We start from the raw sequence: 22,047 nt of genomic DNA, 5'->3' as shown, positions 1-22,047 counted from the left end.
TGTAATGTTCCGAGAGCATTAAAAATTAAATGGGGTTAAAGTGCAGGCTAGGAGCTAATAATAAAAGCACACATGGGGATAATAGCACGCCTATAATCAACGTCTTTGTTTGCAGTCTAAATACCCCTCTCAAATGACACAAGTGACATTTAGCTGGTGTTAAAAAAAAACAACACACAAATAGTAATGAGCACACATTCCAACACCGGGTGCGCGTCGCTAAGGGCCCCTTTTGAGGAGCTAATGCTAATGAAAGTCTCTCATTAAAACGTTCAACTTTTCCACTGATGCCAATTAGCCAAAGCCTTTGGAAAATGAGATAATGGTATTATTTGTTCCAGCGGTGTCAAACAACACAATGTGGAACTAGAGTGTTAGAGGAAAGTGCACCAAAGGGATTACATATCAAAGGTTACTTTTTCTTATTTACCGTAATTTTCGGACTATAAGTCGCACCGGAGTATAAGTCGCACCATCCATAAAATGCCCAAAAAAGTGAAAAGAAACATATATATATGTATATAAGTCGCTCCTGAGTATAAGTCGCCCCCCCACCCAAACCGCGACTTATAGTCCGAAAATTACGGTAGTTTTATTATAGTGTCGTGCTCCAATTGTTAGATAAAATGCCTCTTAATACCGCACATTACATGTGACTGAAATCAACTATTGTCATTTTATTGACAAAAATAATTGCCAAAAAACGGAATATCATGACGTTTTCATTCCATACTTAAATATAATAAAATTCAAGCAGTGGCTTTCGGGTCGATTGTTTGCTCCAGTCAAGTCAATGAAGTGAGGGGGCTTCTAGTTCAGATATGCATTCATTACGCACTCATTTCAATTACATGCGAGGACACGGCGCAACGGGCAGAATTACACTGCGTGATGAGCGTATATTCAAATCGAGACTTAATGCAATTATCGGCGAGGCTGCGAGAGTGAGTTTGGCTCCACGCGAGCGCCTTTAATTCCCCACCCCTCGCATGGTAGAGACACACACACATTTCACATGTAGCTACATGTGAGAAGAGCACGCTAGGTTGCCCGCGGCGGCATGAGGTGCTAGATGTGTTAATGGCTGCAATTGACAGTCGGACTGAGAGGTAAAAGGGCGAGTGAGTATGACGACAAGTGACGCTTTCAAGACTGAACTTTTGGAGCGAGAGCAAAAGTAGCACACAGATAGCGTGAGGCGGTGAGTGATATGGACGCCGACATCCATTACTGCAATCTCCGATGTCCCCATAAGACCAACGAGTGACCCAGGTCCGGTCTTCTGTTCTTGTAAATGTTCCAAAATGGAAGCTCACAACAGGAAATGCTGGCCATCAAGCATTTCTGCTAGCAGGCAATGACAACCCCGCCCCTTCCCCCATCCGTGTATGCCAAAAAGTCTTTCTCAAAGAGAAAGCATTTTCTTTTTTTGCAAAGTGGGATAATGCCACAACTCGCTTGGCTCCGCTTCTACCTCTCAGGGTTGGGCTTAGCTATTAATGGGACGACTATGTCGCCTTCACGGCCTGTCTGTGCCGATTATAGCGAAAGGCGGAAACAAGCTGGCTTCTGGAGACATTGTGAAAGGAGCTTACCATGGCAAAGGGGTGGCTGCGTGTGTGCATCCAACAGCACTGCGAGCGTTTGGCTCGGAGCTAATAGTGCCTCTGTGTAGTGGTATAGAAAAAGGGCCATTTTGCATTTGGAAATGATCATACGGAAATATAAAAATATCTGAATGACGTCCGACGGGAAAAACGACTTGGTTGTGTCATTTGAGACTCGAGAGAGAACTATTTGGATACAAGCAATTCAAAAGCCCCATTCTACGTCATTTTGCGGTGCATGTTTTATTCCGACGTGAAGCACTTGCAAGCCTTTTCCGAAGCTACACTATCACAAGCGTCAAGAATCAGATGACGGAAGACATTTGATTTATCTCTTTTATTCCTAACCGCCGCGCCGCAGCAGGGAGGCGGTCACGGGGAAGGACCCGGATCAGATCAGATTGTGGAGCAAGCAGATGGAGAAAAGACGGGAAACGGGAACACGGAGGAGGAGGACAAAGATGGGAGCGATGATTGCAACCTTGGCGCGATGGCCTCTCGAGATTGCGCACGCTGATTTCGATTCCCTTTGAAACAAATGTGATTTAATCGGCCTTGCACGCAGCCTTGTGAGCATTCCCCAACATCACGTCAAAAATGCTTTTCCGACCTGGTTTGTTCGCCAAAACAAGCGATGAAAAGAGCAAACAGGCTCATCCGCACGTTCTCCGTTTTTGATTTGATACATTTGACACATTGCCGTAACATATTTGTGTTGTTTGATCCTGTCAGATATGCACATTACACACACACGCACACACAAAATGACGCTACATTACGTATACAAAAGCGTTATTTTTGACACACACAAGGAGACACGCTGGCGGCAATATTCCGCGTTGCGAGTCACAACAATGTGGCAGAGCTGACAGCTCGCGTTAAAACCACAAGGCTTTGCAAAGACCCCGTTTGCACGTTTCTTTGCCACTGTGTGTGTGTGTTTTTCACCAGCGTGAGTCACTCTTACGGGTAAATGTCAAGGGTTAGAATTAAGTCTTCAGAGGTGCCCAAAGCTATTTTTAGCAACGATGTTAGACTCGGGGCCATTTTTAAAATCAATTTTGAAATGAAAGCCATTGTGACACTAGCATTAGGTGCTGCCGTTTTGGTTAGCAAATGGTCATTATGTGTCTGCCTCAAGATGACAAAGTGAGGCGGTCAATATTTGTGCCAATGCAAGAAATTGGAAATTTAAATTTGACAGTCAGGTGAGATCAAAAAGATATTTTTAAAAACAGCTGAAAGAGCATCTAAGACCAGAAAGAATTAATTAATGCCTAATTACAACGATTCATCTGTGTTTGTTTCCCCGAATGATTTCTAGAGAAAAAGCCTCTAATGGGGACTAAAAATAGCCTCGCTCGTCATACAAAAGGCCGAGGTGAGCATTAAAATGTTCCAACCTGTTAAAATAACAAAAACAAAGTCTTGGTAAATGTTCAGGGACGGCGCGTGGGCTAATTTATAACATGCTTCATTTCATTAGCGATTCAGTCGGTGATGTCATTAACAATCAGCAGTTTGGCATTAATTGGAAGCCACTGTGAAAGCTTTTCACGCAAACAAAGTGTGACTGGTCCTCCGCTTGCTTTTGTTATAAGTCGACAGCATACTGAAACTGACATTTTGCTTCACATTCATATAATGACATGTCGTGAAACAATTTGTTTTATTTTCCGGCAACTGTCAAAAGAATTCCGCAATTACCCAATCGTCCTAAACGCTGTCCCGACATCGCCTCAGAAATCTTTTGCTATTCCGCCGTAACATTTTGCATTACCTTCCCACAAAATCCCAGGAAGGAGATGTCTTCCGAATCACGAGACAATTTTCGCAGAAGATACCGCTGACATTTCCTCGGTCGAGTCAGTTCCTCGCGTCAAAATAAGCACAAGTTCCACCTGGACAACCCGTGACATTTTCTCATCTCATTTAAACACGTACGTAACAAGTGCGGCGGATGTTGCGCCGAGGCCAACCGTCTGCTTCTTGGATGTCGTTGTCACAACGAGTCTTATTTCCTGTCCCCTAGTTACCTATCTATCTCTCATGCCCATGTCTTTCATGAATAGTAATGGAGTCTTGTACATTTGAAGTCGTTGTAAAAGCTTAATTAGGAGAATGACATCAGAAAGTCAGTCACCAACTAATTCCCAATTTCCCTTTTCAGTGTCATACTGAACAAATTGATGACGTCCCCGTATATAAATTGTAAATCTCATTGTACATTGAAATATTTGACGCACATATTTACTCATGTCACATGGGCCTGTTTAGTTGAGCAAGCAAAGACAGAACAATCCTGGCCCAGTGAAGTACATTTTCCATCACTTGGTACTTGCTGCAGACAGCAAACAAGTTTGGACTGAATCAATACCAACAATGTACGTGGCTTCATGTACGTGGTTTTGTCTGGCTAATTCTAAGCACAAGCCAGCGGCTGAAAGTCAATCCCTAAATCGCCGAGTAAAATCCCTCACCGTGCACTTTAATTAATACCCACTTGTCGATAGTGAAAGTGTTGCGTCTTAGGGAGTTTTCGCAGACGTCACCAAATCAAGGCTTGGCAAACATCGGGTGTCTTTTTTTTTTTTTTTTTTTACTGTTGCTCCGCCAGCTACCTCGGCTTTGCAAAGTTGGCCGGCGAAGGCGCGACAGCTGCCAGTGAATTTGAGATGTACGACAGCCCGGCAAGGTTGAAGCGAGATGTGGCGGCCGCTCTTGCCAGCATTATCGTCTGCAGATTTAAGAAAGGATACCTGTTGTGTTGATGAAAGCAGGGAGACGGAGGAGGCCAGGAAGGTTTGTCACCGTTTTGGGAAATAAACAACACCTGCACGATTGAATGAGTTTCAAACACAAATCAAATATTTCGGTCTCACAGAACACAAGTTGTTTTACATTAGGATTATAATAACTCATTTCTGACTCTTTGTGATCAGACATTTAGTAAGACTAATGATAATTCAATGAAGACATTTTTTTTTTTTTAATGAATGTGGGTCATTTGTTAATATTAGTCAAGATAAATTAAAAATATATATATATATATTCCGCATTTTACCCCCAACTTTTGCGTCTGAGGAAGCTGAAGTGATGCAATATTGTTGTGGCCAGTATAAATAATCCATAGTAGACCTTGTTGACTACAGATGCTCTTTTGTTTTTATGAAGCAGTCAATTCACATACGCTCCTCCGAGGACCCCGCCGTCTTTTTCCGTGTTTCCATTCAATGCTAATTCGATTGAATCCTCCGATTTAATTCAGCTGCTCTCCCGAGTCCTCTTTCCTTTGATCGCCTTCTTACGTTGCCATCCCCTCTCCCTCTCCACCTCTTTTTAATACCCCCCACCCCCCAAAGCCTTAGATCTACCCTTTTACTGGATTTCATCCTCTTTTCAATCTCATCTTCTTTTCAATCTCCCCCCTGCATCTCCAAGAGTGGCGGCGAGAAGGAAGGGGGGGTAATAAGAGAAAGTAACGAAGCTGAGAGAAATTGGAGGAAGGAAGGAATGGCGGAAATAAATGAAGTCAAAAGTGGGGGGGAGCCGGCCGGACGAGTAAACAAGATATGCTGATGTGTGAGCCGTTTCTCGTGGTTACATCATGCGGCAGAGTGTAGAAGGTACACAGCACCTTGGGAAACCCGCATCTTCAAAATGGAAGCCTAACATGGAGCAACAGCAAAATTCAACACTTGAAATCCAACACAAGCTTTCTCCTCGCATGGCCTTTTGAGATATTGGCATTACGCTCAAGCTAATCTCTTTCCTCGCTGGCTCATTACAAGCCGACCGCAAGTCGGCCGACGCATAAGCCGGCAAACGCCGAGGCCAAACGACACCCCCGGTGATTGGACAACAAGCCGACTATTTAATTAAGGGTCTCGTCCATTGGCCGCTTCCCGTTCCCTCGGGCAGGGAGGCAGGGAAACGGGCCTCCTTCGCACCATGCCTTATTAATGAATTACGATAAAAAGCCATCGGCTAGCTCAAAGACGTCCTTTTGCGTAGCCTTTGACGGATTTCATGATATTGCCATCTTGAATTGCAACGTATGATGTAGTGGATGGAAGGATTTTCTTTTTTTTCTATGGAAGTGGGGTGTCAGCGAAGTGGGTTGGTGAACATCGGAACCGCAACGGAACCTCCGTATCATACCGCAAACGTCACTGGAGTCGCTGCAGCGGCGCTAGCTGTCTTTCCAGTGATTCTGCAGCGGCGGCGAAGGGAAGGAGGAAGGGAGCGAGGGAGGGAGGGAGGGAAGGAGCGAGGAAGAGGCTCGTCCTTCATAATTATGATTACAACCGCGCTCGTTGACGCACTCGCAACCTTTTCTTTTATTTTCTTTACAGTTTCTCTCTCGCATCAGGGTTTTATTGTTATTGCCTTGATTGCCGTTTATTTTATTCCCCTCTGCTGGAAGTAGGGCATCCTCTCGCTCTTAACACACACAAACTAGCCTCGGGCGCAAGACAAACTACACCTGGTGAGAGTCACGCACATATGGGCAAGAAGAGACAAAAGGGGGGAAAAAAGAAGAGCAAATGGTTGGCCCTGAAATTGAGGACAGAGAGAAAAAGGGGGTGGGGGTGCACACACTACAAACACGATTGGTGACGATATGCTCACGATTCCGCACTAAGGAGACGTAGACGCGCAATGGACACAGAGCGCCAACAGCGCCACCTGCCAAGCGCCAACGAGGGGGCAAGAGATTGCGAATCCAGGTCACAGAGATGAGGGAGGCTCAGCCTTCGGGAACGCAAGTCATTGGACAACCCGAAACAGAATGACCGAGGGGTGGAATACAAACAAGGCCAGAAGCATTAATAAATGGATTTAACGTGACGCCGTCCTTCCGTCTAAGTTGGACGGTAACGTGAACAAAGGGCTTTATTGTGTTCTCACTAAATCAGAGATGCAGAGGTGTCGACGTGTCGGCGTTTGAGCTCTGCCGAAAAGAAAAAAGAGAATTGAGATGAGGAATAACTGAGTGAGGTCAACAGGATTGACTCGGCGGCCATATTTCTTTGTTTAAAGCGCACACACATACACGCACACACGCAGGCTAGCAAATAATGAGAGAGGGGGCAGCGTTTCACTTTGAAGACATACAAAGACGGAAAGGCAAACAGTGCAGCAAAATAAACATGATGCCAAGATGAAAAAAATCCTTCCGTTTGAATGCAAAAAAAAAAAAAGGCAGACTTTACTGCCTTTGCCACAATTTTCGTAGTTTGCAGCCATATAGAAGCCACATGTGCGTATGCAAACACACTAAAAATAGCACAGGGCCGAGACACACACACACTCGTTACATGAAAGGAAAACAACTCATGTGGTCAGCGAAACATTGGCCCTCAGGAGGTGGATGCTATCTCAAGTTTGTGTGCGCACTTCACCTAAAACTAGGCTAGCTGATACCTGAGGGTTGAAAACACACACACACACACACACGGCTGCAAGGAAACGCATCAGTGGTCGAGCACGGCCGCAGGGATGGAGCATGATCCTTCTATGCTTTTGTTTGACTGCTGACTCGGTCTGACTTTGCTGCAACTTTAAGCACGGCAAATGTGCTAAAGTTCGCTCAAGCTGCTAATCAAAATGCTTTGCTTTTCTTCTCAACTCAATTAAAATCCACCGACTCGTGCGGCAAAGGAAAGCATTTTTCCAAATAAACCCAGGGGCTGTTAAATCGACGGCCTTGTAATCTGATCACAACAAAAGCCATTAGCAACTTCCACTTTCAACTTTTGGATGCGAAATATGGATTTCTTTTAGGGATGATAACGTGTATTGATTTTCCCGTGAAGTCTCGGTGGCCCCCAAGAAACAAATCCAGATATTTCATAATGGATTTAAGTGTGTATCAACACTTCATTGCATTCCTTTTACAGTAGTAAAATTTACTGGGAAGCCATGCACAATGGAAAATAAAAAGGAGAAAATAATCACTGTACTGCAGCTTCCCTTTCAACAGCCACCTAGTGAGCCAACATCTTTCGCTTTTGCAACCCTCAGGGCAGGCTCCGCATGAGAAAATCTCTCCGTGTTCCACGTATAGAGGTAGTCTTCTCCGAGGCGAGCTTCCCCCTATGATACTCATTGTAATTGCACTTTTTTTTCCTGATCAAAAGCAGCAGCAGGAGTGAAGTGGAGATCTTTTGGACTGATGATGTTAATAGGCAGCAACAAGCTGAATCAAGTGAGCTACGATGCAGTGAAGCCGAAAGATTTGCGTGAACATTTGATCTTAGGCCTTTATCAGGAACTAAAATAAAACAGGTACAGCAAGTCAAACTAGCATTTTCTCCCCCCCCCCAAGTTGTGAAGCAGAGCTACATGAGCCGACGTTAATGATGCTCTTAATTAACCGTGTTTGTGTGTGTGCGCGTAAGCTCATCAAACGGCAGGCGGGTGGCTAAGAGTGTGAATGAAACCCGTTGACATCACATCCGAGTTTCACGCAGACATGATTGAAGAAGTAACTGGGACAATCAAGGGGCACGTACTGCACAATGCAGTTTTTCCAAATGATTGCAATTTAAAAATAAAAGTCATGAAAATAGCAACAAATCATCTGCATAGGCTTCTATAAATGGAAAATGTCCAAAGCGGCATTCTTTCATCTGGTTTGTATAATTGCTGTCCGCAGACTTATTTTTAAAAAGTCTCCTGTCAATCCAGATCAGTTCATTAAAATGAAACAAGCTCACAGCCGCACTTGTGTTTAGCTTGGGGAGATGTTTTTTTTTTCTTCTTCCATGATTGACATGAAGGGTTCTGGCATTTGTGCAATAGGTGTGTCTGGTGGCAAATATTCAAGTGATTTCAGATGACACTTTTCCTTCTTTCAATGAGTCCTAATTAGATGTTAAGTCCTCGTGTTCACATGTCGAGTTGATTTGTCACTATAATAAAATAAATCCAGTAAACTGCCCTATTACTGATTCATGGGTGCAGCCTTCTCCTTTCATTTGATCTGTGAGAAACCACCGCGTTGGAGGAAAAACCACCAAAAAGAGGCCGTGCACACCTGTTTTTCATCACCTCCGTATTTAAAGTGGCCTTTTTGTCATAAATCCGCTCTTAAATCCGCTTGTTCAGATGACAATCGAGGCCCTCTCAAGCATTTAAGTTGCGCAACCCTCGAGTAGCTAGAAAAGGCGAGTAGATGCCATCGCACAAAGCTTCGGTCGGCAACAGTAAGCCTAATGAAATAAAAGCCGTTTTAAAAGGCGGCCAATCTTTTCATGCCTCGGAAGTGGCTTCATTGGCTCATTTGATGCAAAGAGCTACAGGAGTCTACAGAGAGCGACCCGCATCGATTTTCCGAGGCTGTCTGACTTTGAATCTCCTCCGGCCCCCGACCAACCCGATCTCCAACGAATGCACGGCCATGGACGATACACCTGTCTGCCATTTGCGCCATATCAACACACATACATAGTGAGGGGGAGGATGTTTGCCATGGCCCTGCCTGCGTCCCTCCCTCAGCTGGACTTTGCACTTTTTTTAAACTTGACCAAAGTCACTCCAATAACACACTTGCCCGCGCACGCACGCACGCACACACACTCCCCAGTTGCGTCTTTCGGCCTCCTGCAACACACTGATAAGAAGCGTTCTGCTCTGCTCCCCCCCCACCCCCCCTTTGCCTCTCTATGATTGTCTTTTTTTGTGCTTGTTCTGGATTTCTCCTTACTTTCTATGTATGACCCTTGTTCCCCATCTCTCCGCTCCATTTGAGTGACAATGTACCGCCTGATTCATTTCCATGCAGCCGCAATGTTTGTGTTTTGCATTTATCACAGTACCTGAGCTCCCAACACGGGCTGAAAATGGCGATGTGATGTTTCGGCGAGCTAAATTCTCATCTGGGAAGTAGTCAACTTTAGTGACATTTCACATGCGTTTCCATGACGACATGTTGCCTATTGGAAATGTCGGTTTGAGCAATTTTTTTTCTCATTTATCTTTTATCCAAATGGGGGAGATGCTTTGGAAGCATTGTTCCGATCCAAACGCGACCATGCGTTTCATTCAGGCCGACTCGCTTCCATGAAGTGGCGTGTAAAAAACAAATGTGCGTTTATGCCTGCGAGAAAGCGAGACAGCGTGTCCCTTAGGACAATTTGCATCGACGCTGTCAGATTGAAGACGGGGCATTGGAGCTTTTGCGACATCACCAGTAAACACACTTATGTACTCTAACCAGTCACACGCAAAGCCAAGCCAAGCGAGGGCGCAAACGGCAATGTGAGGTTACATTTCGTCAGCCTTTTGAAAGAACGGGCCGTGACCAAAACAAAAAACGGGGATCTTTTCAATTGGTGGTGTGCAATCACATTTAAGGCCTTGTTTTGATTATTACAAGCGGACAGTAACTTGACACCGGCTATAAATTGCCGACTTGACATGGTAGCAAAGTGTCATTTCTTCAGCGCTGCCCGATAAAAAGATGTCATCAAATATTTACAGAAACGTGATGGGTGGATTCCCTTGCACAGACGTATCAGGCTGGCTGGCAAGAGTTTTATCAATGCCTACCCCCAGGCTGAATCCAACACCGCAGCATGACTGTTTGTACCGACTGATTCCACATCATCTTCAAAGCTGTTTGCGCTCCCATGAGTCACGGCGCCGCCGCCTTCGCCATCCCGCACACACCGGTTGCACTGTCACGCCGTCATGGCCGGCCGAGCCGTCTCGCCAATGGACGGTAACCGGCGTCAAAACGACCTTGAGCCGAAACGGCGATGGGCTTTTTGCCAGCGCCGCCGTGAGCGACTTTGATTGAGGTGCGACTGGAACGACAGAGCTCCATAATTCCACTTCCTTCTCTGACGACTAGAGCTGTCTTTTCTAAAGAGCTTCGGGAGGCTTACCGATTCCAAAGTAGCTAGTGACACGTAAGTCACGTTGCCCCGCAGTTGCCCAGCGCAGTCGGGATGGAGGGAAGAGTGAAAAAGCCGAGTGCAGAAGCGCTAACTTGTGGTCGGTCCACTTAAGAGTCGACTTGCAATGGGGTTGCTATGGAAACAACCAAATGTAACTGGCCTTGTCTATCACTAATCTACGCAATCGCAGGAGAAAAAGAATTCAAAAGGCTATGGGGCCTGAAACGTTCCAAACTGTCCATTGCACAAAGTAGGAATCATGAAATGTCAAACGTTTCATTTTAGGACATCCGCATCTCAACGAGGGATCAGCACCCGGCGGACGTGACCTATCTGGCCAAAGTCTCTGGTATCAAAATCCCTGACGTCCGCTGAAAAGCCTTTTTGATGGGCGGCCACCATTTGCTCTTCTCCCCAACACCGGCCCTTCTGAAAGCCCTTTTCTCCTCGGGCCGTTAAGACACATTCGGCTAATTGCCGCGATAAAGGGCTTAGCCAAGGGATCACTATACATTAGCACTGCTTCGTGCACAGATACCGAGTCCAGGTGCTTCCCTGCAACTGTCAGCCATGGCCGGGGAGCTTTCCAAATCCACCTACGAGCACTCCGATAGTGTTCCTATTATTACGCACCTGATTAATACCCAGTGCTTATGGCTCTCTAAAAGGATTGCCTCTCCAAGTTTAACGGCGATAATAACATGACTACCGCATGCATGAAGCGTACTTGGGGTGGAGTTGCTTGAACGCAGTTCAAGTGGTCGTTTTGAAAGGGCTTCTGCGTCACACGCCAGTGTGAAGAAAAAGCTGGAAATCGAATGTTCTCACATCGCAATAACGCCTCTTAAGTGCAGACTGGGGGGGGGGGGGGGGGGGGGGGAAGGCTCAAATAAAACGCGGTAATCTTTCACCACCCCAAAATCCAAAGGGCTTCCATTAAAGTTGACGACGGAAACACGAATCGATGAGTACTGCGTTTGTATGACACGATGACATTTTATCTTATCTAGAAGCGAAATATAAATTCAAATGTAACTGACTCCAGTGTGATCTGTCTAATTTGTGTTTTCATTATTCCGTACTATCTTGAAATAGAAAAAAAGGTAAAATTCCAGATAGGAACGGAAACACTTGTTGTTTTTTCAGAAGCTGTTTGGAGTTTGACCACTGAAAGGAAGCTTCCCCGAGCTCTCCTCCTACATGCGCAAACCTCGGCGGAATAAAAGTTCAGGGTCCCCCGAGCGTCTGGGGACCGTTGAAAGGCATTCTGTGTAGGCGATGGCTAAGTGCAGTGGGAGTAGACAAGGCCGGTAAAGTTAAAGTAAGAGTGTCATAAAAACAAAAGTACAATATTTCATCCACAAAGAACTTTTGAAAGGCATCAGAGTGCACAATGAGAAGAAAAAAAACAAAAGGTGCACGCCAGCCGCCAGGCAAATCCCAGTTGGGCCGTCCAATGGGAGCCGAGGGTAAAGTGGCCGCTTCTTAACTATTAACCTTAAAGTAAAAGTAAGAAAGAGAGGAGATCGTACAGGGAAAACCGACAAACTGCCACACTTCAAATAATAAAGGTATTTTGCGTCCAATGAATGAGTTAACAGGTTTTATATCATCGCTCATACTTTGCTCACTCCACTTTTGCTCAGTTTATTCAAGATGCATTAAGTCCAGTTTGGCAAAAGCTAATTAAGCTTCTTGAATGATGATTCCGCTCGGTGGGGCAGCGCAATTTAAAAATGACTTATGCCTTTTTCTACACAATTGCTTGTTTGCGTTGGGGAAACGCTTCTCATTCAGCACTTTTCTTAAGTCTCCAGTGACGTTGCTCAAGCTTGAAAAATGATACGGAGCGGTGTTTGGGATTTTTCTTTTTTTTCATTGACTTGACGTCATTGTTATTGTGAGCAATTGTGTTGTGTCAAACTCGGGGCAAAGAGGCAATTAAATAGCTTGAGTGTGGAAAGCAAAGAAAGGAATTACTAAAACACTTCTTGGGCGAGAAGCCGCCAGGGAAGACTGGGCAGAACAAAAGGGGGAGAAAATAGCCCGCAATGGAGAGATTCAAAATGATGACATGAAAGCGAGAGCAACCGGGGAGTTCAATATTTCCTCCGAGATACCGGAACGGTGGCGGGAATCAAACCGCCGCTCTTCCGGCTGCCCAACAGACGCCCCGTGGGCACGTGTCGTAATTGAGTGGAGAACAAAAACGCGGCCGTGTGACATGAAACCACACTCGTATAAATAGTCAGCTGCTTAGACCCGGACAAATAGAAAGAGGGAAAAAAAAAAAAGGCTGATTATTCTCTTTCAATCATAAGTGAAGGCAGTTTCTTGGATTTGTGACTCAATATTATTACGCCTGCCATTCAACAGATATGATAGATGTGCCACATCATCAAAAACTGAAATCAATGAACTGGATGAAAGATATATTTCTTTTAAATATGCACGCCATTCAAATTGAAAATTCAGACAATGTGTATGGAATAGGATGAAAACGTTAAAAGTGGCGTCGTGTGTTCATACCCCCTCTGATTTCCGTGACCTTTCAGGGCGGACTTCTGAGACGCTCGTAAGGTCAAGCAAGGCGAGCCGTTGCGATAAACCCGACGTAACATGCTTGTCAGAGAAGCACACGTACACACAAGTAGAAGAGCACACGCACACTGGATAGAGCGGCGTGGCAGAGGTGGCCTTTCGCCTGCGGAGAAACAACAACGCTGTCTTCATCCCAGTTTTTTTTTTTTTTGCTCGCCAGCCTCATGTTTGTCCCTTTCTTGCCAGAAATGATTGTCTTTGTTTTGTGAGGGAACATTTTTTTTCCCTATTATGTACCAGCTTTGCGAGACACAAGAAAATTGCTGCACATAATTGGATTGTCAGTTATGGAAAAACAAACATCTCAACCGGTCTTAATTATGTTCCATTTGTTGTTTTGTCGTCTCGTTTCAACTCCTGTCGTTTCATTCGTCTTCTTGAAAACAGCGAGGAAAAGCTCGAAAGTGGGGGTGCTTAAATTTCAGCTTGGGAGGCGTACGTGGTCAGCTGTAAATAAACATTTGTCCAAGTGAAATGTTCCACTTGGGCTCGGTTCTTCTCCCTCCTTCTGTCAGTAGCTAGCGGTAATCATGAGGTTATCCAGTTAATTAGCAAGGCGCACCCAGCTGTTTCATCCCCGCAAGACAAAAGGGCCGTCGCACACGCACACACGCGGCGTTACATGCGTTTACCTGGGGGAGTCTGGCGTTAAACAAAAAAAAATTGTCAGGGATGCTCAGGTTATAATTAACGGGAGGTTTGCTATGTTCTCTTGCTAGGCCGAAATAACCCAGCGGAGTGAGGCACGTGGTAAAATGCGGCTGGTTGCTTGAGAAAAAAAACGACGACCACTCAAAGCGAGAAACTAAAGCTCAGATTGTCGCGCTGGTTATATCCAGTAAATATCAATTATTCTTAATACAGCACTACTGAAATATAAACATTGATTTGACTTGGGAAATTCAAGAGTTCTGCACATAGACTTTCCAAGAAGATTTGTCACCTGGGTGTACGGAGCCCCAAATTGAAGTCAACTCTAGCAATTGCCAAACGCACTGGAAGCATTTCATTTACGGAAATTGTGTTCTGTTGAGATGAAAGCGATGAGATCCAGCATGTGGTCTCTCGAGAAGTACCTCTAATGAAATTGCCTCTAAGCAAGAGCACTGCGAGACAATCAAACCGATAAAGTACCTTACATTCTAAGCTAAAGCTTTCCTGGCCTCATTACCGGGCCCGTCAATCACGTTGGACTCATATTTTGATGAAAGACGCACATTTGTTTTCAAGACCTCTGATCAAATGCAATGATGTCTCCTTTAAAATGGATTTTTGTCGGGAACAAATTACACTCAAATGCTTCATTGTTAAGCGGCACTATACAAAAAAAAAAAAAAAAAAGGCTGCAGCTGGCTTTTAAGAACTCTTGAATATGTTTTGCTCTTTTTATGCAAGACACATATACATTTACATAAAAGAGCAGAGTGGCTTGAATGAGGAGGCAAAAAGAGACTTAACACAGGTACGATAAAACGAAATATAAAAGATGTGATCCGAATGACACGAGGCGAGTCCGGTGTTGGGCCGGCTTGAGTGGATTCCACGTCCGACTCAAAGCCTTTTATTCCCCCCTTCCTTATCGCCTGCCGTCTTTTGATCCGGCAAAGTCATTTGAGCTGATCCGCGAGCAGGTATTTGGGATTGTTGGAGCAGACGCAAAAGCCTTTTTATTTCCTCTGTGTTCTTTGAGAATATACAGTAAATGACCTCCACCAGATTGCGGCGGTGACGCCAAAGTGGCTTTGACATTTAGGATTTCATGATTTACCCAGAGATGAATTTGGGCCGCCTAATGTGCCGAGTAGAATAAATGTACTTTTTACTTTGTTGCAGCAAAGTCAACCTATTTTATCCAGACAGAATATTGGGGGGGTGTGGGGGTGATGCTTTTAAGGCCTTTGTGGTATTAATGATTTTTTTTTTTTTTTTTTTGAGGAGGCCGCAAGAAGAAAAGGAAAATAATTACCGGGATACATGGTTAACATTTTAAGTTGCTTAAAACGTTTTGCCAAGCAAATTTGGAAAGTTTTGCTAAAGCTATGTTAGCCTGCGTTTACGATTGGAACCGTGCGGAGTCATACGGACCGATGTGCCGAAAGCCTTCAAAGTCCGAATGACGTACAAAATGAAAACGCAAACCGGCTCAGCAATGGAAGTGTTTGATTGGAGCTTTCTAATAAGCAGAAGGGAGACTCAATCTTTTGGCTTGCATTGGACTCGAAAGAGACTTTTTTGGTTTGTTTGTTTTTCCCCTCACAATCCCATCAAACGTGAAGCAACACTGGCACTGAAAGGAAGACGAAGAAAAAAAGTGGACGGCGGGCTCGGCTTTGCCAACGACATCAACACTTTTCAATCATGACAATTGTTTGCGTGAGAAAACAAACCCGGCGGCCATGTAAAAAGCCTACAACGTGCAATTAAACAATTCGCTTCGACTCCTGCGTGAAAGCTTGAGTGTGAAACGAGTAAACAAGAGGAAGTGTGGAAGCGCCGGATTGGTTGGAGTCATGCCGTGAAAGCATCTGCTTGTTGTCTGACCTGCTGACCCACAAGTGAGCAGGTGAGGGCTGAGGGGGTGACAACATTGGGGGTTTCAGCTTTGGGACATGCGTGCACACAAACAAATAGCAAAAATTGCATTGAGGTCATAATTAAGCAGCTGTTCACTGATGTTAATAACATAATTGTCTGACCTTCTGCTTGTTAGTTCAGCCTATTTTGAATTTAAATATCGCATATTTATTTGACACGCTCCAATGACAAAATGATATTCCTAAGCGATGGTGCATGGCGTGGAGAGTTTAATGGCCATCTGCTATGATAATGACACATTGATTTTGGCTTTTTATACTAATAAAGCTTTAACGTCAGGATTACATCTGAAAATGGGGCTACAAAAGATGATCTCAAACAATTCCTGCCAATACAATTACTATTCACAGTGGAGTCTTAATCTTATTGCATAGCATATTTTTATCCATCTCTGTGTCCTGACTCGGATGGGCAAAGAAGACAGACAGAGAGGATGTTTGGTAAGAAGGTGAAAGCGGCACCCTCGAGCTGTGAGCTGAGTGCACCTCCCAACAGCCTGACAGGGCCTGCGGGGGCACCGAGCGTGCGTGCACACACACACACACACACACACAAGGCATATGGCATAACAGCACAAAACTGTCTCCAAAGGAGGGAAATAGAAGGAAGCCTTCCCGAGATGCTCATTGCCAACACGATGGCAACAAAGGATGCACGCACGGAAGCGTCACTTATTCTTACTTAGAGATGCACTGATATCAATATCAGTTTCAAGTGTGGACTATGTCTTGTCCAAATTCTTGTCATGAATTTCCCCGAGTGGGCTGGAGAGAGGCTAGAGCACAGCATCATTAAGGCCGGGGGATGTCTTACTCAAGGACACACTGACAGCAACACGCAACTGTCGACTGGGATCTAACCTTTGACCGACGCTGCCCATCTAACTTCCTATTCCACTCGCGTCACCATCTTCAAGGAAATACCTGCCACAATCCGAAGCTCCGTTTCTACTTCGCGAGGAACCCAAAATACCTTCACGCACGCACGAGTCGAGAGGAGGCACCAGCTGGATATGAAACTGTCCGTGTTAATTTTGCATCACAGAGTCGGTGTTCGTCTGCGGTCCCCTAAGGTTGACTCTAAGTAACAATCTTTTTTTTTCTTTTCTTTGCACAATCCTACTCAAACCCAAACGCTGACATCTTGAAGGCAAAAATGGGTTTTAAAAAATGTATTCATACGGCGGACTCTCAGTGACCCTGTATTGTTTCTAAGGCAGGAAGTCTTCTTTGTATTCACTAAGAGGAATTTGCATTACACTAATAGTGCTTGTGCAAACACTGTGTGGCCAAAGGCAAAAGTCCTTGGAAGAAAGCTACAACCACACCAAAAATGGACTTGTTAATACAGAATTCAGCCAGTCTCATAAACATGAAATTTGGCAGCAGAAAGCCAAAACAACAAGTCCTTGGAAGAAAGCTACAACCACACCAAAAATGGACTTGTTAATACAGAATTCAGCCAGTCTCATAAACATGAAATTTGGCAGCAGAAAGCCAAAACAACAAGTCCTTGGAAGAAAGCTACAACCACACCAAAAATGGACTTGTTAATACAGATTTCAGCCAGTCTCATAAACATGAAATTTGGCAGCAGAAAGCCCAAACAACAAGTCTGCCATTTTGCTTTAAAGTAGCCATGCCATTATCCAGTCTCCTTCCAAAAACGATTATGGATCATAAATTCATGCATATGATGACTGCATGCAGACTTTCATTTCGTGTCCATCAGTGAAAAATACACGACATCCATTTTCACTACAATAAACTGGCTTGGGAAAATTGGTTCGTTTTTGGACATGTTGATGCCCCCATAAGAAACAAACTCATTGGAAGGAAAATAAAAATCGACTCCGATAGAGGCTTCTCACCGCCTGGCCCTCAGGTCCTAAATAAGCAAGGAACTTGCAGTGATCGGCAAGTGCTTTTTTTTTTTTTTTTAGTCAAAGCAACACACAACAAGACGAGGCCAGATGGTGAGTATCCATCTTCCGAACTGAGAGAAAAATACAATGCGAGCAGCCCGAAAACCAACACTCTGCCTCAAAGAGAAAGCAAATGGACTGATTCCAGGTGCTCTCATCACTAATATCAAAAGGAGGCCATCATCCAAAGAATCCTAGATAGGATTTTTTTTTTTTTTAAGGCTACGGGGGTTAATTTAATTTTGATCTCTATCTGGAAAGATCCTAATCCAATAAGAAAATTACAACGCGCACGTGGAAGATATTAATTTAGAAATGTTCTCCTTCAGCAATATCTTTGACTTGAAAGCTAAGTTGCGACTGAGCAAGTGAAGTTAATTTAAGTAATGCTGAATGAGTTTTAAACGCAAAAGTCAGCCACTTTTTGGATTCACCACGGCACCTTAACTCCTTTTCAAAGGACTTCCTGAGTCTGCGTAGGATTGTGTTTCCGTCCCTAAGCAATCAGCAATAGAACATTTCAGCAACACCAGTTTATGACCTAAAAGAGGAGAAAACGATCGAAAATTATCACGCAGGAGTGACTGATTATACATCAGAATCATCGACACCATCCACTTTGTTGGACTGCGAGAGGCCTAAACGCGTGAAACTTCCAACTCCTTGATAATCAAGCCAAGATTCAGCGCCTAATCCAGTGCTTCTCAAATAGTGGGGCGCGCCCCCCTTGGGGGGCGCCGTGCTATACCTGGGGGGGCGCGTGTGACCCTGGGGAACAGGCTTTTTTTTTGCAGTACTAGAATAAAGTGTAATTGCGCATCTTCCCAGCAGGGGGCAGTGGCGCTCTCATTGTTACTTCTGTGACGTTTGCGACAGTGCAACATTTTACGACTTACAAGACAAGTTAGGATAGTCACGGTGGGGAGGGGGGGGGCGCGAATAGTTTTCTTCTTGCTAAGGGGGGGCGCGAATAGTTTTCTTCTTGCTAAGGGGGGGCGTAACAGAAAATAATTGAGAAGCACTGGCCTAATCCAAGCTTCCCTTCCCCTCAAAAGCCTCTCAAATCCGAGAGCTGCAACACCAGCATCTGCGGGGATATTTGACTCATTGCGGTGGTTTACAAAACAGATTTTCACAGTCAGGCTGGGTGGGACCCTTCGTGCTCGGCGATGTGGGAAAGCAAGAACCCTCTTGATGTTTGAAGAGCCACGGAATTAAGTATATGCTGATATGTGTGTCAAAGTGTGTCCACAAGAACACAAAAAGTATGATCATGTTTGGCCTCGGTGTCGGCTCGTAAAACAGAATGACTATCCATTACCGACTGAAGTTATTACAGCCCCCCCCCCGAACCAATAAACTAAAATAAGGTAAATGATTAGCAATGGCATGCTAATGGTTGACATCAATCAATGATTCATAAGCGCGCGCCGGGCGCCGATCAATCTACGATATCCGGTGACGGCTTAGGGGAAAGCATCACCGCGCCTATTTAACAGCCAGGACTTGCATTCAATTACCCGGCCGGGGATGACGGCTACTTTTCAATCGGGCCACATATGCAAAGAACAAATCGTTACGTTTTCACGCCTCGTCAATATGGATCGAAATGCTCTTTTTGAACCACGCGAGTAATAATCACGGCAAAATGTTGTTGTTTTTTTGTATTAAACCATCTTTGGACAAGACTGGAATACGTTGAAAGATTTGGGGGTTGGCTTCCCCGGTGTTCAAGTGTGACGTAGCGTTGTTTAAATCAAGCCTCTGGAGGAGGTAAAAATAATTCACCTTTAAACGACTAAACCTCATCTCTGTTCACAGGAACCTCCTTTACAATCAAAAATCTCTTGTGGATGAATAGTCTGAATTTAGACACTTTACACAGAAAAATGTTAAAAATAGAAACGGGATCAACGCTTTGCTATTTGAAAGATGGTTTTGACAAAAATGTCTTTTGCAAATGTCGCCATTTTGGATTGTGGATCTTTCGTCGTTATCCTTCACTAGCATCGCCAGTTGAATTGCGTTTAGCGCGACTAGTTTCTTGGTCACCGTGAACGAGTTGACCGTTTCCATTTGAAACGTCGCACGTAGTGAATCTGTGAAGGAAAACTTTGGTGGAGAGCCAAAAGCACTTGAGTTTACTCGCAGGTTTTCTTTCACCGCACGGGTTTATTTTTTTGGTTCCGATCCAAATGAGGGTTGTTTAGCTTTATGGGGCGGTCTGCATGAGTGCCCCCATTGTGGTTGGAGAGAGAATGACACCTCCGTATAACTGCCTATCCATTCCATTGGGTTCCTCCTGCCAAAGTATTTGCGCTATGCACCGCAATCTCTCCAAAATGTCAGCAAATGTCATCAACTATCAACGCTTTTTATTATTTACCTCTTCTTTGTTCAGCCTTTTAATGGATTTTATTTGCTTGGCTGCTTGGCCCACGTCTCTATTTACCTTTGACATTTTATTCATCTTAATTTGAATCTGCCCCAAGGCTACCCCCCCCCCCCCCTACTTGCTCTTTCCAGTCAGCTCTGGAAGGGTGTGAGGGACATAGTGGCAGGCTCAAATAAAACTCCAAATTAGATCTCGCACGTTGGAGGGAATCCTGTCGCACTGCATTGCCACGAAGCGAAGATTGAACTACCATCTGGAGATAGGATGCTATGACACAGAATTCAAGGGAGTCGTTGTTGTCTAATTATGGCCATTTAGCAAAAAGTCAGGCACTTCAAGTGAAGCCTTTTCCCCAACTGGTGCAGGTGCTCGTGCAGATGTTGCTCTTTTGCAGAGGGATTTTTTTGGGACTCCAAATGATCGCCCTCCACTTGGCCCTGACGGTGACAAACACTCCTCAGCGGCGTCCAGCATTTAGCTACCCACGTCCTGTACAAGCTCCTCCTCCTCCTCTTCTTCTTCTTTCACCCACCACTGGCAAGTTCTGAAAGTCGGGCCAAGGTGTCGGTCCATTCTTTAACCCACGCAGCATCTTCCTGGTCCTCAAAACCAAAGGATGTGACGCCACATAGTCAATATCGTAACATTTGAGTCCAATTGGGAGAGGAGGGGGGAGTGGGGGGAGCACCCTGTTCATTATATAAGAAATTTCGAATGAAATAGGGTGAGCTTTATCTATGGGAGCAAAAAGTGCTGCGTAAGGAAGGCTGGGAGATGATTGCTATAAACAACACCCGCACACATGCACACACACACTCACACACAATTTGGAATAATCAGCTCACGTTCACGCCGCCACAGCCCAAGAGCTACTGCAAGAATATTTATCGGCTACCGGCTCAATGGCTGTATTGAGGCGAAGCCTCGGCGGGAAGGAGGGAGGGAAGCAGAAAAACCAGCAGAGGAGAAGAAGCTACAGCTCAATAGCTCTTCACCCATTCCTCACACTCTATGCATTCATATCAAAGAAAGGGCAGAGAAGGATGTTGGCCATGAGAAGGAGGGAGGGATGGATGGATGGATGGATGGATGGATGGATGGATGGATGGATGGAGGAGGGGGGGGCTCAACCAGTGCCACGACCCTGAATGCACGCGGCCGTACCTTGCGCGTGCGTGCAGAGCGAGCCGAGGACGACGATCCACAGGAGACGGCGCGCAGTCATCCCTCCTTCGGTCATCCCTTGTCGTCCTCCGACACTTCCTCCTCCTCCTCCTCCTCCTCCTTCCATCAGACGGCGTTCCGTGCCGCTAGTGCGGGCTCCGACGCATCCTCCGCGGCGAGGTGAGCGCGAGCCCTCTGAGCTCTCACCGGGCCGCATGCTGCTTCACATCCAGAACACGAGGACGGGAGGGGAGGAGGGAGGGGGTGCGAGGTAGGGCGGGCGGGCGAGATCGGAAAGGAGAGCGGATAGGGGGCGAGGGTGGGGAGAGGGGGATGCGCGACTTTGCTCCTTCCTCCTACTCCTCCTCCGTCTAACATAGACTAAATAAATCCATCATATGGCGCTCGACGGCGAGCGGAGAAGTGACTTGTAAATCAGCCATCAATGTTAAGGGAGACTTGGCGTGTCAAATCCACATTTTTACTCCTTTGGGATGCACCCAAGCATCCTGGATGCTTGGTATTCCCCCTCCTTCCCCAAAAAATAAATCCTTTTTTTCAGTTTTTCACCACCTCACAGCCTCTTCCACTCTTCTCTTCAAGTGCGGATGCGGGAATTGTTGCATCCTGGTCCTCGCTGTGGCGCAAAACAATCAGCCTCACTCTTTCTTGACCCCCACCCCCCCCCCCCCAGAAAAAAAAAAATAGTCTTGCCGTGATATGTTCAAGTTATGTTCCCCCAGGATTGAAAAAACAAAGGGAAAGAAATCCCGGTGGTCTCAAAGCAGAGGAGCCGTATCCCGCTCCATCCTTCTGCCTCGTCTTCCTCCTGCGAGTGCGGCGGGCTGGTGCGAG

The 22,047-nt window shown here is 45.4% G+C and overlaps 1 protein-coding gene across 1 annotated transcript in view; it reads right to left on the bottom strand.

Moving 5' to 3' along the window:
• csmd3b (CUB and Sushi multiple domains 3b) overlaps positions 1–21,409 on the bottom strand; it is a 138,035-nt gene extending 116,626 nt beyond the window's left edge. The window contains exon 1 of the mRNA XM_061267724.1: positions 21,193–21,409. Within this exon, the coding sequence (XP_061123708.1) occupies positions 21,193–21,409 (217 nt within the window). The remainder of the gene's footprint in view (positions 1–21,192) is intronic.
• Between the last annotated feature and the right edge of the window lie 638 nt (positions 21,410–22,047).

Source organism: Syngnathus typhle, linkage group LG20, assembly GCF_033458585.1.
Source record: "Syngnathus typhle isolate RoL2023-S1 ecotype Sweden linkage group LG20, RoL_Styp_1.0, whole genome shotgun sequence".
NCBI classification, from domain to species: domain Eukaryota; kingdom Metazoa; phylum Chordata; class Actinopteri; order Syngnathiformes; family Syngnathidae; genus Syngnathus; species Syngnathus typhle.
This window is presented reverse-complemented; position numbering and strand designations above follow the sequence as displayed.